We start from the raw sequence: 18,409 nt of genomic DNA, 5'->3' as shown, positions 1-18,409 counted from the left end.
AAAATACCAGTAACAATCTCCCACAAGCTAAAGTGATATCTTCAATTAGTTTTTTGTTTGTCTGACAAACAAAAATAAAGAAAAACAAAAAAACTTTCAATGATTTGAATTTAAGAGTTTGGCATGATTTGCTTGAAAAATTACAATGAATAAATTATCAAAATCACCACTGATTAATTTTCTGTCAATCAACAAATCCTTCTGTACTTATAATTATGTTAAATTCCAATAGTCGGTTTAAAAGCTCACTGGGGATGAGGTTGTGTGTCAGCTAGGAGAGCAGTTAGTGTGGATCTGGGGTCAGGATGTGGGTCAGGGTCTCTAAATCACATCTTGGAGACGACTTTCATGGATCATAGGCAAATAGATAATAGACTCTGAAATGACAACCTATATGGTACAGTATATTTGGAAGATGGGTCCGTTGTGATCTGACGTGGGGAAATTCAGGTTAGTAAACAAGTCGGAGGGTCAGTGTTACGGATTACAGCGTACCTGGCACATGGAAATGCCTGGGGGCTTGGAGGGTGGTGGAGGTGGGTGTGGCACACCTGGGCTCTGGCTGACTGTAATATGGTGAACTCCTGCCACTCTCACTGCCTGCAGTCAGTGCAGCCAATCACAGCGAGAGAAGCCAAAGCAATGAGCAGCAGAATGAGCCCACGTCCCCAAAAAGAGAGACAGACACATTGATGATAATCTAATGAATTACATGGTTGTGACTGTGTACGTGTGTGTTTATGTGTGTGGTGTGTGTGTGTGTGTGGGACTACAAGAATTCAAATGGGACACACATGACACCCCAGTTACACCCACTCAAAGAGTGAGTGCATCTTTCCAGTTAGGACCACATTTTTTGTATGTGTGTGTGTGTGTCTGTGTGTGTCTGTGTGTGTCTGTGTGTGTGAGAGAGAGAGAGAGAGAGCGAGAGAGAGAGTGTGTGTGTGTGTGTCTTTGCTTGAGTGGGCGCATTACCGGGGAGATAACAATGCAGTGGGGAGCCTCCGTGGCGACTGTGTGCAGGAGAGTCAGTGAAGATGGAGCTGGAGGAACGCCTCGTTCTCAACTCAACACCATCCAAGAGATCCTGAAGAGACACAGGGACAGACAGAGCATGTCTTAGAGTAATGTGCTTTCATTTACTAAATGCAATAAATTAGATTACACACAAGGCTCCATCTGAAACACAATTTTAATTACATTGAGAGCAGTTTAATATTCTTTACTGTACATCTGCTGCTGTGTTCATACACACACAGAATATGTTCTCAGGATATTTGGTCAGTGATGTGTTAAGGTTTAAACCAGTTGTGAGGAAAGACTACAAACTTTCTCCTTTTAGTTGTTATAGCCCTTTAACTATGAAGCAGCCATACTTTAAATGAAAAGTCTGACATTTTGGTAATTATGTCTATTAAATTTTTCGCCAAGAGTAAGAAAAGAAGAGTGATACCACTCTCATGTGTGTATGTTAAATACATGCAGTACGAAGCCAAAGCTGACAGCTGGTTAGCTTAGCTTAACATTAAGAATGGAAACAGGGGAAACAGCTAGCAGAAGCAGAAATGTGTAAAAATGACAAGATGTGGTTTTGGTTTTGAGTTCATTCTTTTAAATAACAATTAGTTCAAAAGACTTTTTTCATACTTTCTAGGCAGTCATGATTAACAATTAATTTCTTTGAAAAAGAGATTTGAAACTTGTTGCAGATTAGAGATGCATCGATTCAACTAACTCACCTCAGGTTATCAGCTGATACTGAATACCAACAGCAGGGCTTTCTCTTTCCAAAATTTGTGTTGCATGAGGCCATTGAGGAGCAAGTTTATTGCAAGTTGATAAGTTTGCAATTTTTATTTGGTTTGGTAAAGTTGGAAATGATCTATTCAACAATGAGATGTGAGATTATACTCTGTTGAAATACATTAATTGGGTCTATGTTCAGTCTCCTGGCTCCCAGTTATTGTAACACATTCAGAATCATTACTGCTTTTGCTGTTTGTTTTTAACAGGTGACTTGCTCCATGCCCCCCAAAATATATTTAAATAGTTAAATTAATAACATAAATGTGGCTCTGGAGTAAAATTACTGGATAATGTACTTACATGGGAGTATGGTGATAAGGATCCCAATGACTGGATGAAAAGGAGAAAAAAATAGTTTGTCATTGCTATGACTGCAGCAAACAGAAATTTCTTCATAGAAGAAATAGATCATTATGAGAGTTATGATCAATTTTCTTTTATCTGACTTTTTGTAAGACAAAATGTAACTCACTTGCGTGTGTATGTGTGTGCGTACCTGACCACAGCTGTATCGTTCCACAGTGTCATCTGAGAGGTGTGTGTGCGTGTGGTCGGCCTGATAAGGAATGATGTCAGGCCGCTGGATGTCATATATGGCTTTGACCCTGGGCAGAGCTGCCAGCTGCTTATAGTCCAAAACATCACTGTCAGCTTTAGACTGAGAAAGACAGAGAAAGAGAGACGGGTAGACAGAACGTCAGACAAGAGAGAAAATGTAAACTGTCATAAATAGGACATTAGACATTAAAAGCAAATCAGAAAGAAAAGTAGAAGAAAAATCAAAGGCAGAAAGACAAAAGCGCACATACCACAGGGCTGGATGAAAAATAAATAGAAAAATAGAGAAAAATTGATGACATTCACAGACTGACATGTTGGTTGACATACAGGGACATACACAAACACAAAAACAAGATAAGCAGACTGACAACAGAGTGGGTTCAGTTAAAACACCTGATCTGATTTCCCATTGGAAAAGTCACAGAAAATGAAAAGGTTCTGAGATGGACCAATAAAAAAAGCTTTTAGGTGCTGTAGACACCCCAGTAGCAGGTGGACAGATGGGTGGTGAGACAAACAGACAGGCAGACAGACACCACAGTCTGCTCAGAGACAGATAGGGCCGACAGAATGAGCTTTCAGGGGCTCTTTGTGCTTCTGTCACTGTCGGTTACATCTTGATTGAAGGCTGTGACAGTGACAGCTCAGGGAGTAACCACAGCATTGTTGGTGTAACCATGGTGACAACGGTACTCACACAGATGAGCCGGTGAGGGGAGCCGAGGAGAGGAGATGAGCCTGGAGGGGAGATGGACGCCGTCTCAGAGGTGCGTCTCAGCTGTTCGTACAAATATAAGGCGGTCAGGCTGAGGTCAATGTAAAGATGCATTTACACTTCTTTTAATACATTTAATTACATTTTAAAGAAATATGAATAATAAAGACGTAATACAGAACATTGATTAGTTCATGACTTTGCAGGTGGTTTTCTTATGTATGCAACAACGATATCTTACTCAAACTGAAACAAATTTCCATCAAGTTTCATTGACTTAGTAATGGCATTTTCAACACAAAGTCAACTGAGATTCTTCAAGTGGCGTTGTCACTTTTGTTTTTCAGTTGTTTTGTTTTCAGTACAAATATGGGTAGGAATTACAAATAAAGAGAACCATAATTTTTTTATATTAGCTGGCACACCTATTTAAAGAATTCACATGACAACATGCACTGGTGGTTAACTGATGAGAGAAGGTGAAATTAGCAATCACTAAAAAAATGTTTTGCTCTTGTTTTTTAGCTGCCTCATTGTGTACAGAACAATTAAACAGCATGGCAGGCTGCAAACATTACAGAAGGCCAGGTGATACAACTATGAGCAGGAGAACAGACAATTTTAGTTTTTCTGTTTGTATGAAAATCTGATGTTTTTACATCATAGATGATTAAAAAAGGCATTAAAACATGACTCTTATTGGTAAAACATTCTCCAAGATGATCTCCAATTACAGAAAGCCTGTAATAAACATGTTGGCTAAACTTAATCAGACTTTGCATTAAGTGTTACGTTATGTGAGCTGAGCAGTGAAAACATTCGACTGTGAAAGGAAAAAAACAGAAATGTAGTTTTTCATACTCTTAATCTTAAAATGTTAAAAAAAATCCAGAGCATATTCTTTGTAGATCATGTATGTAGGATCAAGATGAGGAGGACAGCAGAAACACCTTCCTCCTCTATCCTAATGTGATGAATCCATATTGTGTTATTTGCATTTTCACCATACTGTAATTTTTGGCTCTTGCAGACAGCTGCCAAAGTGTAGCCCAAATAAATGTTTAAAATAAAATGTTTTTTGATGAAAGAAAAAAGACTTCGTGAAAGTCTCTTTGGACAAGTTCCACCACATAAAGTTGCTTGACCAGTTCAAATGTTCAAAAATTGTGAAAAAAGAGGAGTCCAAAGCTTTATATCTTATATTTAAATGTATTTTATTAGTTAACAGCAGCATAAAAAAGTATAAGAGGGAGCTTGGTTTTAAAACAGTACTACATGTATCTGGAAGGCAGTTTTGTTTCAGAGTATCGTAGCTTGTAAACCAAGAATGAGAAATATCAGGCACAGAGAGACAAAAAACACGGAGAGGACAGAAACAGAAGCAGAAAGGAAGAGCATCGGGTTGTGGGTATTTTCAGTATCACTCACCCGCAGTTTTCTCTCCAGCCGAGCTGCTTCTTTACACATGGGGTGCCAAACCTCTGAACCTGCGCACACACATGCACACACGATTTTAGCTCAGTTTACTTTGTTTACTGTGTGTGGGCAGCAGCCATACAGTTTTATGAAGAGTATCAGCCCTCCCTCAAGTGCATCAACATCAATCAACACAAACACACACACACACAAAGAGAAGGCAGCGGAGGCAGTCTGTCTGGTCTGAGGACAGAGAATGTAAGTCTTCTTGTCTCACCACACACATAAACAAAGAGGAAGACAGAGAGACGGAGACAAAGAAAGTTTTCAGCAATGCTAGAAGAGTTCCTCAAGGGACGGCACTATTGGTCGACCACTTTGGTCCAGACAGAAATATCTCAACAACCATTACATGGAGTGCCTTTAAAATTTCTTCAGACATTCATGGTTCCCAAAGGGTTAATAGCTTCTACTGACTTTGGAGACCCCATGACTTTCCTCTGGTGCCATGAGTTTATGTTTTTGAGCGAAAAATAGCTGTTGGATGGTCTGCCATGAAAACATTTAGCACCATAGGGTCAAAATTGAACTTAACAACACTTTGGTGCATGAGCCAATACCTGCAAGACCAATGACCATACAAGTAGTGCTAGTGCTTAGCCACTTTTTTTCCTCCAAGCGAGGAAAAAGGATAATAGCGGAATCTGTTTTTTCAGCGAATATCAAATCATCACTAAAGCGTGTTGCCCTGATCAGACAGAATGCAGTTTTTGCAGTGAGAGGCGCTTTCCAGTTGTTTTCTGTCCTGAGAGACAGACAAAGAGAGTGTAATATTCTCAACATGATGAAACTATGCATAAAATCAGCCAACCATTTGATCAAGTCATAGTAGACTGATGTAGGCTATGTAATCTTTCCACTGTAGGAACATTGGTTAAATGACCCAAAATTAACCCAGTTCCAGTTCCAGAACAAAGCGACCGGGGCACATCTGAAATTAGTGGGAGTAAACGAGCATCTACTATGTGGGTGGCGACAGCAAAAAAAAAAAATCTGAACAGATGAACAGATAATGCTGGAACACAACTGGAAAAAGTTGCTAACAGCCTTATGTGAATACTGCATGTCATTCCTTTCCAGCAACAGTTTGCCTTTATGAGTCAGAAAGACACGTTACACACAGCCTCTGAAGTGCTGCACCAGAGCACAGTACTGTCATGCACAACCTCCCTCCTTCATTAAATTAACTGAAAACAACACCAGGATGCTAAAGTGACATGAGACTGGACAGTTACAATATTCACCAAGACACATCATAACCTCTTCAACTTTATTTTTAGGTAAAGTAGCTCATGTTTTATCCTTGGAACATATTGCAATGCAAATGTAATACATTCACAAATTAACCATTTATTATATATTGTTATATTTCTCATTAATGCTAAAAATAAAAATGTCTTTATTTATTGCATTTATGTCTTTAAATCATGCTTGTTGATGCTGTGTTGCTTTTGTTTGTCCCCATCACTAACTATATCAATTTATCTCCCAATTGTTTTCATGATTAATCAATTAATTGTTTAGTTGATAAAACATCAAAAACAGTGAAAGATATATCATCACAATTTTCCAGAGCCCAAATTGGCATCTTCAGATTGCTTCTTTTGTCCAACCAACAGTCAATAATCCAAACACTCTTCATTTACTGTCAAAATGACAAAGAAGAGTAACAAATCTTCACATTTAATGAACTTGAAACAGAAAGTTTGACAGTTTTGCTTGAAAAATTAGCTAATTTTGTTTGTGATTTGTTTGTTTGATTGATTAGTCGATTGACTAACTGTTGCAGTTAAACTACCCATTGAGTTTCCTTAACTGTCTATGTTTTCTAAATTTCTTTTGTAAATTATGAATGCACATTTATTGTATACCCTGCGTACACATATATGGTAAACAGACATACTGCTTTGAAAACATTGTACTTTAACAGTCAAAAAGAAAAAAGAAACTGAACTGATCGATAATATGATGGGAGGGAGGTCACAAGATGAATAAGAGAGGTGGCCTGAGGGAAGGGAGAGAGAAGAGGAAACTTTACTATAGAGCAAAAGAGAAAAGAGGGAATGAATGGAGGCCATTACATAATAATAATCATAACAATAAACAACTAATGTCAGGATGTTAAATGTATGTGGATCTCATAATGATAATGACAGTAATATATCTGCTCTGATCACACACACACACTGACTATCATTTTGTCAGGCCTCGGGTTAACACAGGCCAACCGAATGGACTCAGTTAGCTGATCATGACTCTAATATACAACCACAACCAAAATCATAAATCTGACCTGCACACACACACACACACACACACATTCAAGCACAGACACACTGAGGCACGGGGGAAGTAGACTACACTCACATGCAACAACCACACACACCCGCACACAAAATCAATAGTGTAGACAGAAACCATGCGTAGTGATTCAGTGCACCCCTGTCCCACCCACGCTCCTCAACTCTGCAGCCAAACAGATGTATGGCCTTGGACTTGAGATCCTTTATCTCCTGGATGACGAGAATCTAAATGGCGCAGAGGAGAGGAATTCAATCCAAAGCATGGCATTGCACATCAATTCTGAGAAAATTAGCTGCCTGAAATTTGTCACAGAATAATTATCTGAACGTAACTCTTGCATCCTTCTCTGTCTTTTCATTTGGATGAAGCCTCAGACCTTTTTCCCCTTTATAAACTTTATGCAAAACGAGGTTAACCAGTGGACAAAACTGGCCTCCTAATCTTAACCACTGCTATTCAAAAGAAGGGATGCAGGCAGCCAGTGAAATCTAGGGAAGCAATATTGATATCTGCGCTCATACCATTTGAAAGGTATAAAGCAGCAGATATTTAAATGACCTCAGGTATTTTCCTTTTTGCTGAATCATGCTGCCACGAGAAACAGCACATGCATTGGGATAATGTGACCATTCAGATTATGTACTACGATTTATTTCATTCCTGTAACCTCCTGCTGTCTGATGTGTGTCCTTCTTTCTTAAAATTGAGACTTTACTGAGAGAGTAGGGAAAGAGGTAAAGGTGTATGGGTGATTCTATGAATGAATCCGCCTAAACTACCATCATCTTATGCTTGGATGAGGGAATATTTCTTTTGAATGTAATGTAGTTGATTTTTTTCCATATAAAAATATAATCTTTAGCACTATTTGCATGGGGCCTTGCATGATTTAGAAATTAAAATTAGGGGAGAAAAGTGTGTTTTGTATCTTATTAATTAAGACTTATTTATTTTAAAATCATTTTTCCTTCCTCTGTGTCATTTATGCAAGGAGGTTGTACTGCTGGTATTTCAACTGTGTGTACACTCACTGAAGAAACTCATCAATTTGTCAGAGTCAGCTAACAGTTTTATTTATTTTTGGCATTGAGCACCTGGTAGGCTTTAAGAAGTTGAAGTCAGAAGTTGGAAATTTCAACTGGTAAATTCTGACCACCAACATTGTCTCGAATGCAGCATCAGATCTGATGCTGAGATTAAATATTCACAAGTAGTTCATAAAATAGTTCTCTAGCCCCACCTCCAACATACATACACACACACATTGCTTCTTATTCCAGACATGGATCACGAGATTGATTGCAAGTGTGTGTGCACATATGTTTTGTGTGTGTGCGTGTCTGTGTGTGTGTGTGTGGGGGGGGTGCGTGTGTCGTAATTGAGTGTGTCTCATGAGGGTGATTGCTCAGCCCTCCTACATGTCTGAAGTCATCAAAAGGAGTGAATGTAACCTTGGGGCAGCTCACTGGAGCTCAACACACAGACCCACAAACACACACCTGCATTCAAATGCAGACACACAAATGTGAAAACATGCATTCAAGCAGATACACAGGCAGGCGTACACGGAAAATGACTCCAGCATGCATGCACAGGCAAACAGTAGATTAAAAAGCACATACATAGATAAATACACACACAGACTTCAGGTACAATATGCAAATGCTTAGTTTTACTGGTGGCTGTGAGCAGGAGAGCAGCAGAATGTCAATGAGGTGAAACAGGAGGTGTCAACTTGTATGGCGACGCTGGGACACTGTGTGTGTCAGCCACATGTTACGGTACAGTAGCTCTACATTTAATCTTGCTCAGGCCGAATCACCTGCGCTACACAAACTGTTTTTAACTGAAGTGCGGGTCTATTTCAGTGTTATCTTTCAGAAAAAAATTGTGCAGTTTAGATCTGCAGGGCTCTTATTTTCATATGTGGTGTGTTTCCATAACCATATCTCCTATAGTATGTTCATATGCAGCTAATTTGCATTTATGTCATGTTTACAAGGAAATGCTGCTCATTTGTCTCTGACACATCAGTCATGTTGACACTGTATTTATCTGCAAAGTGTTCAGAGTCAGGATTTTTAACTTGCTATTCCTACAATATGAAGTACATATATTTAAACGAAAATGTGGTTTAAGTATGGTAAAGGGATAGTTCAGATTATTTTAAGAGGGGGTTGTATGTATAGTCAGTGTATTACCCACAGTAGATGGCGGTCTGGATGCCGCCAGGTTGGATAAGCAGCAGGAGTTCCAGTGTAGGGAGCTAAGCAATGTATGCTGTGGATGGGGTCAACTATAAAACATATTTTAGCACATTACAAACACACTACAAACACAAACAAACTAATTAGCAACATGAACCTGATAGCAAAACCAAACACAATCAATGAACAACAACTGACACAAAACTTTTCACCACTAATCTTAAGTTTGGGTTCAGCCCCATGTAACCATACTACTATTACTACCACCACTACTAGTAACAATAAGAAATATAATAGTAATAGTGCTGCTTCTCTAAGCTGCAGGCATGCCCACCGCCATCTACTGTAGGTCATCCACTGATCTAAATCTAAACTATCCCTTTAAGATCAAGGTCAGGGAAAGATCATAGTCACTGTCATGATTGACACTACAAGATACACCATGTGACCATGAGACCACTTCATTGCACAGGCACTCAGTGTTGCTGTTTAATCAAGGCTTTGTAAACTACATGTAGTTCCACATAATGACAAACCTGAACATAATTCCTAAAGCAAAATAGTTGTTTATGTAAGTAATTTGTTGGACATTTGGCTTGTTAATTTAAAATAATATTTAGCAAAATGCCACATGGTCAAGAACGTTTGCCAGTGAATCCATGATTGAGCTCATTAACTTTAACTGCAGTAATCTCATTTGTAAAACAGAAGCTCCTGGTTGATTCAATTTAAAACTCCAGCGAGGTTGGTTTCATTCACATTAATTCTGTCAGGGGCAGAGCAGAGTAATGGACACAGCAGAGGCGAAGGTTGAGAGGTAATTGACTCCAGCCTTTGTGTGTATCAAGAAAACATCAGCTGAGGGAAGATGTGTGTGTGTGTGTGAGTCGTTACCACTGAGTGTTATATGTGAGATCAATAACCTATATAACAGTGCTTTGTTAAAAGCAGTCATTTATCAGGTGACCGTATCCTACTGCTCTCTAACATGTCTTCTTTCTTTGTTACACTCGTACACACACAAACACGCACACACATACAGTTACAGACCCACACACACTTCTACAGCTGCAGAAACACTTGGGCCATCTGGATACTTGCAGGGTTCATCTAATTCAATAGATGCTACAAGTCTATTTTTATGCCTGCTAGCTGTTCACTAGCAGAGGCACCTTTGCATGGCCAAAATCAGCTTCATAGGCTCTACATATACTGAACCATTTGTCTCCTCTCCTTCCTCACCTGTAAGGTACATTTCTTCTCCTTCCAGGAACATCATGTGACAGCGGGCACACCTGGCACAGCTGGGGTGGTAGCGCTTCCCCCCAGCCTGGAGGAGAGATAGGGGAAATGAAATGAAAAGAAAGGAAATGATAGGATAGGATAGGGAGGGTAGAATGGAAGGGAAAAGATAGGAAATGATAGGATGGACAGCAAAAGAAAGTACAAGAAAGGAAAGGAAATAAAAAAAATAGAACGTAAAGTAAAGGAAGGGAAATTAAATGGAACGAAAGGAAGGGAATAAGGCAGAGAAGCAGATGACACAAATGAGGAGCCGAGAACAGAGTAGTGATAAGGAACAGAGAAAAACAATGAGGAATGAAGAATGGCAAGAGGCATGATAAGAAACAGAAAAAATACAGGGTTGAAGCTGGTAGAGGAGATGGAAGAGTGTCGCTTGTTGGTTTTCCAAGGCTGCTTCGTCATCAGTCAACACTTCAGTCTTTTAAAGAGGGACAGCTGCGTTTTTTCACAGCTTTTTATAGACCGACACACACACGCTTGCATACATGCACACAAACTGTCACAGAGACATACACACACAGACACATTCTCCCTCTTGTTCCCATCTGTCTCAAGCATACACACATATTCACACTTAGAAAAATGCGCTCACCTCCAGTACTCTGCCGCTGATGTACCTGTTACAGCTGTCACACCTGATCCCAAACTGAGTGTGGTAGTCAGTCTCACAGTAAGGTATCCCATCCCTGCCAGGGACAATAAAACAAGCTATCACATTGAATTTACATCCTGGCTTTGTGCAACTTCTGTTCCACTATTATTCATCCTGTAGCACATTGTTTTTTTTAATAACTGACAAAAGATCCCTGCCATATTCAAAAGAAGATGATTTTTCATTGTGACTTCCACAAACTAATATTTAAATAAATACTGTGGATGCCATCTAGCTGACTAAAAGACTCAGACTCCATTGGCAATATAACAAATTTTACATCGCAGAATACAGGAGATCCAGGTTTACCGCTGTATCGATTGGTTAGTTTGTTTGTATTATTCAGTCACTTCAGTGTTTTAAAAAGTTAGTTCAGATTCACGCAAACAAACGCAGCCAGAAAGCTTTTTTAACACATGATCAAAGCTGAAAGATGGAGTTTGAGTAGGTTTAGACGTGTCTCAAACTAGTTTCAGGTGGGGGACAGAAACATGGTGATAGCAAAACAGAACTGGTCAACAGAAGATACAATTCTCTGTTAAAAACCTTTAAGATTTAAAGATGCTAATATTGTTCCCAGGATGCCATGTGGGCCCATCTTCAAAATTATGCACAAACATTTTTTTCATCTTTGTTTACTGGCAGTTGGCAAACCAGAGCCACTTCTTCTTCTTCTGTTATATGTCAAGCAGATCAGATGCTTCACAGTAAGTGGAGCCAGTTTGTTGTTTGCATATCAAAAAAGTTATAATCTGCGTGATGCTTTGGGGCCTGTAAACACAAGTGTAATTGGATAACTTATTTAGCATCCACCTGAACAGTTAAGTTTGAATTTCTACTCTAGTGTGATTCCACTAGATTGAAGATTTATTGTCCATGTAAATGTAGCTATTATTGAAATTGCTTTCAGCTGTTAACAGGTTCCATCTAGGTTTGTATGAGTTGCGGTGACAAAATGCAGATACACAATGACTTGGGAATGAGACCAGGTTGGACAGCAAAGTAAAGCAGTGAAAATATTCTCAATATAATGTACACTTGAATTAACACTGATTTTTCAGATTCTTTAGCCTACAGGAGAAAATCTTTAACACTGTACACATATGGGGGGATAAAGCCACCTACTTGCTTATGTACTCTCCAGTGAGTGCACAGCCACATGTTCGGCATTTAAAACAACTGACGTGCCACTGTCTCTCCAGAGCCAGCAGAGACTGACCCTGTCTGATCTCCTCACCACAGCCTGCACAGTCTGTAGAAGAGGAGAGGAGAAGCAGGAAATGCAGCGATGAGAAAACACCAGAGGAGGATAAGAGCAGCTTCAACATTTTGAGCACTGATGCATTCATCATTCTCCCTCTCTGTCCTTGCCTCTCTGCTCTGCCAACTTCTCATCTCTTCTCTCCTCCTTCCTCCCTCTCTCTTCCTTGTCCCCCTCTCCTGTTGTGATAGTCACACTGTCTTTGCCAGATGGAGCTACTAGAACCAGGCTGCAAGACTACCTGAAGCAGCAGGCCACCCTCTGTTTGTGTTTGTGTGTGTGTGTGGGTGTGTAGCTGCAGGGAATGAGGCTATGTTTGCAGCAGGTGGACGGTCGAAGTCTTCTAGTGTTTTTTTTTTCTCGTATCTTACATGCTGGATGAATCACGAAGATTGAGAGGAGTAATTTTAATTAAATATAAGTAGGCTTCATAAAATCATGTCCACAGATGATCCCAGCTATGGCCAGAAGGTGTGCAGTATTCTTAGCTTAAGTATGTCACACTGATATAAAAGGATACTGCTGGTGATATGCTATGTTTTTATTTGATTGTCAACAAATCCCATGAAAAGACGACAAATTATTTGAATTGTCAGTGTAGCCAAAGCTTGATTACATCTCTGTGCCACAGACTACTATTGTCCAAAAAACTAAATCAACCAGAATTAGCACCTTGCAGTTGTCTGCGTCTATGAGCCAGTCAAATTGCACTTTTCATCCATGTGTCTCCAGACTTATAGCCAAAAACATGTTTTGTGAAGTCCCAGTGACTTTTGACCTTTAACCACCAAATTCTCATCAATTCATTCTTGTGACATTTGTACCAATTCTGAAGACATTCCATGAGACAGGCATAGGATCACAGTGACCTCTGACCTCAAAATTTTAATCTATTCACCCTTGAGTCCAAGTGGACATCTGTACTGAATTTGAAGAAATTCTATCCGGTTGTTCCTGAGGTATCAAATCCACAAGAATGTGATGGTCATTAGGTCACAGTGACCTTGACCTTCGACCTTTGGCCACCAAAATCTAATTAGTTCATCCTTAAGTCCAAGTTGACATTTATGCTGAGTTTGAAAAATTCCGTTGGGGTGTTCTTGAGATATTGCATTCATTAGAATGGGATGATGTTATTAATGACTCCGAATCGAGTAGAGGACCTTTGAGATGATAATATTTTGTCATACACACTGTTCCCAAAGTCGAGAATGACCTTCCATACTCTGCTAAAACATAATGCTTTTTCTAGGGCTGATGACAAATTTAGTTTCAATTTAAGAATTCATTGGATTAACTGAAATTGTGAGTAAGTAATTCTTACATTTTGATTACTGACTAGACAAATGTCACAGTATAAGCTCAGTGTTGTTCACTTTTGTGTGTGCACATATTTGTGTGTGAGTGTGTTTATTTGTCTCTCACAGCTTGGTCCGTGGACCTTGACGGGCTTGTCGCTGCTCAGAGTGTGTGAGCATTGCTGACACACACACTTCTTCCCACAGAAGGTCACCCTGTCTCCAATTGGGAACGGACTCCTGAGAACACACACACACAGAAAATTTCAATAAAGGTATGCAGATGCAGCACTGCAGAAATTCTAGTTTAGTTTACCCAAAATCACAAAAAACATGCATTTCACTGTTTAACCACTAATGGTACAGTTACAGTATCTATCTGTGCAGATAGTTTCAATTTTATTTGCAGAAGTTTTGACAAATGCAACACATTTATATATGATAACCACACATATAAAAAATTAGAAGATGGGTGTATGGGGTACTTATCAATAGTCAGTGTATTACCTTCAGTAGATAGTGGTCGACAAGCCTCAGTTTGGTGAAGCAGAAAGGGACAGCAGCACAGAAGCTAAGCAATGGACTGGACTGGACTTATGCTGCTGACCCTGTTCACAGCAGTACATTGCTTAGCTTTGTACCCGAGTGCTCCTGCTGCTTGACCAAAAACTGAGGGCGTGCCACTGACTATCGATAATTACCTCATACAACCCTATTTCAAATGTTTCCCATTTTATACAAATCTGTATTTAAATCACAGAAGAGATTTCCAAAACTCTGCTAAAAATAGGATTAATAAGAAAACTGTACCACTTAGACTGACAAACGATAAAGCGTTCACTGCTCTTCTACAGTCTTGTCAGAAGCACATAAAACTCAGTGTACAAATGTGATTCATCATTTCTAGTGAGAATCCTGTATTTCAAAAGTCCAATAAGTATTTTATGATGATGTAAGTTATTATACATTTCTAGTATTTACATAACTTTTGTCATGAGGCTTTTCTTCACATTTAGACTGTAGCTATTCATCGGTCATTGGATCCCGGGAAGATTAGCTTGTGTCCAGGGCACTAGCTAATGGGGATCCTTTTAAAATAAATAAATAAATCTAAAAATCTGATAAAAAACCTCTTTGCTATAATACAGCAACTGTGCCCAAAGTAAATTAGTTTGGTTGGGCCTGGGGACATGGAAACAGATATAACAGTGTCTAGATGACCTTTTTCAGAAAATCAAGTTACATGTCAAATTGTCAAGTAGATGCCCCTCGCCTTGGACTTTAAGTGGTGGTAACAGAGGCTCAGACTAGAGCTGGCATTTAATCAGTATGATTACAATGACAAAGCAAAATACATCAGCACTATATTTTCCTATTTCTTCTTTTCCTTGTTAGTTTCACACTGCGCACATTCAGAGCGATTGTTGTGGGACTTTGGTCACTGCTTTGACAAAAAGTCATTTAAGAGACACAATTTTATTGCAAGATGCTGACACAGCCATTTGTAAAATGAAACGAATAAGCTTCATTTGCAATTGCAGTCCAGTGTATTTTTATACAGTAGAGTGGGCACACACACACACACACACACACACACACACACACATACAGGGGGGAATTCTGTCCAAAAACTCTCACCATAAGCAAACCAAAACCTAATGATCCATCTCTACGTCTAACACCCCGACAGTTAGCCTTTAATTTATTTACTGTAGTGCTCACCAGTCACACTTCATTTACTGTCACCTTTATCACATTCACTCCAGCTTTGAGCGAACTGAACTGAAGCCAATGCTTATGATTAACACGATATTTATTTATTTATTTGTTTTTATTTATTTATGACTGTATATGACAGGGACCATGTCTAATAAACGCAACCTTAATACTTTAAATCTAATGCATTATACAGAGATATAACTAAAAGGGGAGGGGAGTTCCATTTCGTGTGGCTTTTGCTATTGTTCTCAGAACAGAGCTGAGTGAAATCCTTTAAAGGGGGTTGGGGCCAAGCCATGGAAGATTTTAAATTCATATGAAGAGATATGAAATTTTCAAGACTCAACAGATTAAATTTGTTAAGTATATTACAATGGTATAGTATATAGTATAGTATAGTATAGTATAGTATATATTTGCTCTTCAATGTGCCCACTCAACAACTTCCTGCTCTGATACCCTTACCACTGTGGGTAATAATTAAATGGCACAATGGCATTACTATAATATGTAAAAGGGCACTCCACTGATTTTATAAAAAATATATTATATAGCCTGCAAATGTTGTATAATGTCTCTCTAAAGGTCTGAGAAAATAAGCTTGGTGTGATCAAGGTTATCTCTGTTTTGGCTTGAGATTTCAATTGCGTAAAAGAAACCTGTGAAACCAGAATTGGGGTACATTTTAGGAAGGTGTAATACTAAATCCTTCATGAGCGGTGGAAGTAACAAAAACTAAGTGATAAAAATGGAAGTGGTGAAAATGCATGTGAACTGAAAAACAGAGGGGTAAAAATTGATGTGAAATGGAAAATGAAGTGGTACATTATTAAATTATTTCATTAATTTAAAGCTGATCAAAACAGTCAAAATATGATGAAAACAGGGCCATGTTTCACAGTTTTTACCTGTCTTAAAGTCATCATTGACAACACAAAAATTGCCATTTGTCATTCAAGGAAAGTGGCCTAAAGGGTAGAAGTAACAAAAAGATAGAAGTGGTGAAAATATTCACAACTTAATAACCAAAGTGATGACAATGTTTTATTTCCCGAGAAATAAATAAAGGTTGAATGAAAAAAAATGAATCATGGAAGTGATGAAATGTATGTGAACATGTTAACAAACATGATTGAGGTCAGCGTTGCTCTGATAATCTACTGTCTACCATTCATCATTCACAGCACCCAGCCGACATTTATCATTTACAGCAAGTGATTATTCTTACTTCAAATACTCTATTCTTTGTAACAAACCTGGAAAAGGTACACTTACAGCGAAACTTGATTTGTCACTTTTAATTAGCTGTAACAAGTTTTACTGGCTGTTAACATTTCAATCACAACATCGCCTGCAGTGTTTCTGCAGGAGTTTCGGTGTGAACTGGTCAGTGAGGCCAAACACAGATGCAGGAATTGACCAGCCTGCAGTGCTTATACATCATTGGATTTTAATTGTAAAGGGCCACCTGTGATAAGCAAGAAGTTGTGAACAGTAACTGTAAAGTCACTATACCACAGTATGTGGTGCTCAGTGAGAATCTCATTTGTTGCTGTTTTTGTAGTCACAAGTTACAAATGAAGTGATGCCAGGAGACACAACACGAAGAGTTGTAAACAAGAGTGATAAAATTGTGAAATATTTTAATTGCACTACTCCTCTCCTACTATTACTACTACCAATACTACCCATACGTTTAAAATATAATGCATTCTAATACTTTTACTATATATATCTTTAAACATACATTGTTTTATCACTGGGTTCACTGTGTAAAAGAAATACCCTATCAGGGGGTCTATAAACATCTTAAACATTGCAACTATACTATACAAACACCCTACCTGCAGATGCTGCAGACGAAGCAGTGTGGATGGTACGTCCTCCCCAGGGCAGATACCACCTCTCCAGTGATGTACTGGTCACAGCTGTCACACTGGGTCCCATAGAGTCGCTGGTAGTCCTCTGTGCAGATGTATTCGCCAGAGTGGTGGAAGAAGCCTGAGTGCACCAGATCACAGCCACACACTGCACAGATAGAGAGGAAAGGCTGAATAAGCTAACTTTGTTCCCCAGATATACAAGACAGACTGTGTGAACGGAGTACTGTACTGTGTGGAGTCAGTAGTCTACAATAAAGAAAACCTTCTCTCAGGTCTCATTGCTTATGAAGCTTACTTTGTCTTAAACAAAACAAAAAGTTTTATTTGGAAAATAAAATTTAACAGTTTCATACACCAAGGCTTTGGCAATATTGTACATTTTCAACATGTACCGTTTTACACTTTACAATAAGAGTCCCTTTTGCCAGTTATAAGTGGTAGTAGCTTAATAAGATCGGTAAGATTAAGGTAGACAGGGTTGGAAAATGGCAATGTGGCTATTTACAGGCATTTGTATATGGATTTGCATGGCAGGGACAAGCATCCAGGTGTCCATAGTCATTGATGCTATTTGCACCTGGCAGACAGAGAGACGGACACTGATCTGTCCTTAAACCAAACCAAGTATGGCAGAGACAAGAGCCCAGCTGTCTGTAGCTAATGATGCTATTTGCACCCAAGTAGTTTTGTGTTATAATTTAACCAAGTAGTTTTGTTGTCGAAAACTATTAATTATAATGGGTTATAGGGGGTTTTATAGGGGGTATTCTTATTATAAAGTCTTATTATAAGTGATACCCTGTCAAGATTACCACAAAAATTAGGTAAAGAGGTGGTATTACAAAACCACTCAGCATGCAAACTCATGAACATTATCTCTGATTATTATGACTTTGTTAAATTCTCAATTCTAAATGGTCAATTATTTTGAAACAACAGTGTGTTGCATTGAATACCAGACTGTGAATTACAGGCCATTTCTATAAATAACAAACCACTGCTTTGACTAACAGATCATTGCTATGGACACAGTTATGATCATAGATTCTGACCACTTAAATAATTTTTAAATGAATAAAATAAGTTTTAAATTAATATTTTGTGTCATATTATTGTTTTTTTCCTCAGTAGTCATGTAATAAACTTCACATCAGGTCCTGCATAACCCTGTCTGGGTTTATTTTGCAACAATGACCTGCTTTGTCTGGTCCAGACCTTTGAA

At 38.7% G+C, this 18,409-nt stretch overlaps 1 protein-coding gene across 3 annotated transcripts in view; it reads right to left on the bottom strand.

The window, feature by feature from the left end:
• Positions 1–18,409, bottom strand: part of LOC146319131 (actin-binding LIM protein 3-like) — a 57,745-nt gene that overhangs the window by 18,985 nt on the left and 20,351 nt on the right. For 2 of the 3 annotated variants that reach the window (XM_084729728.1, XM_084729729.1), the window contains exons 3-12: positions 17,149–17,332; positions 13,713–13,825; positions 12,152–12,278; positions 10,967–11,060; positions 10,312–10,399; positions 4,511–4,569; positions 3,065–3,145; positions 2,303–2,464; positions 2,107–2,136; positions 976–1,087 (exon numbers count right to left, since the gene is read on the bottom strand). In XM_084729728.1, coding sequence (XP_084585854.1) covers positions 976–1,087; positions 2,107–2,136; positions 2,303–2,464; positions 3,065–3,145; positions 4,511–4,569; positions 10,312–10,399; positions 10,967–11,060; positions 12,152–12,278; positions 13,713–13,825; positions 17,149–17,332 — 1,050 coding nt within the window. Of the gene's footprint in view, positions 1–495; positions 601–975; positions 1,088–2,106; positions 2,137–2,302; positions 2,465–3,064; positions 3,146–4,510; positions 4,570–10,311; positions 10,400–10,966; positions 11,061–12,151; positions 12,279–13,712; positions 13,826–17,148; positions 17,333–18,409 lie in introns of all 3 variants that reach the window. The other variant, XM_084729731.1, reaches the window with a different exon arrangement.

Source organism: Lutjanus erythropterus, chromosome 11, assembly GCF_056507025.1.
Source record: "Lutjanus erythropterus isolate fLutEry1 chromosome 11, fLutEry1.hap2, whole genome shotgun sequence".
NCBI classification, from domain to species: domain Eukaryota; kingdom Metazoa; phylum Chordata; class Actinopteri; order Lutjaniformes; family Lutjanidae; genus Lutjanus; species Lutjanus erythropterus.
The sequence above is the reverse complement of the archived record's forward strand: the minus strand, read 5'-3'. Positions and strand labels throughout refer to the sequence as shown.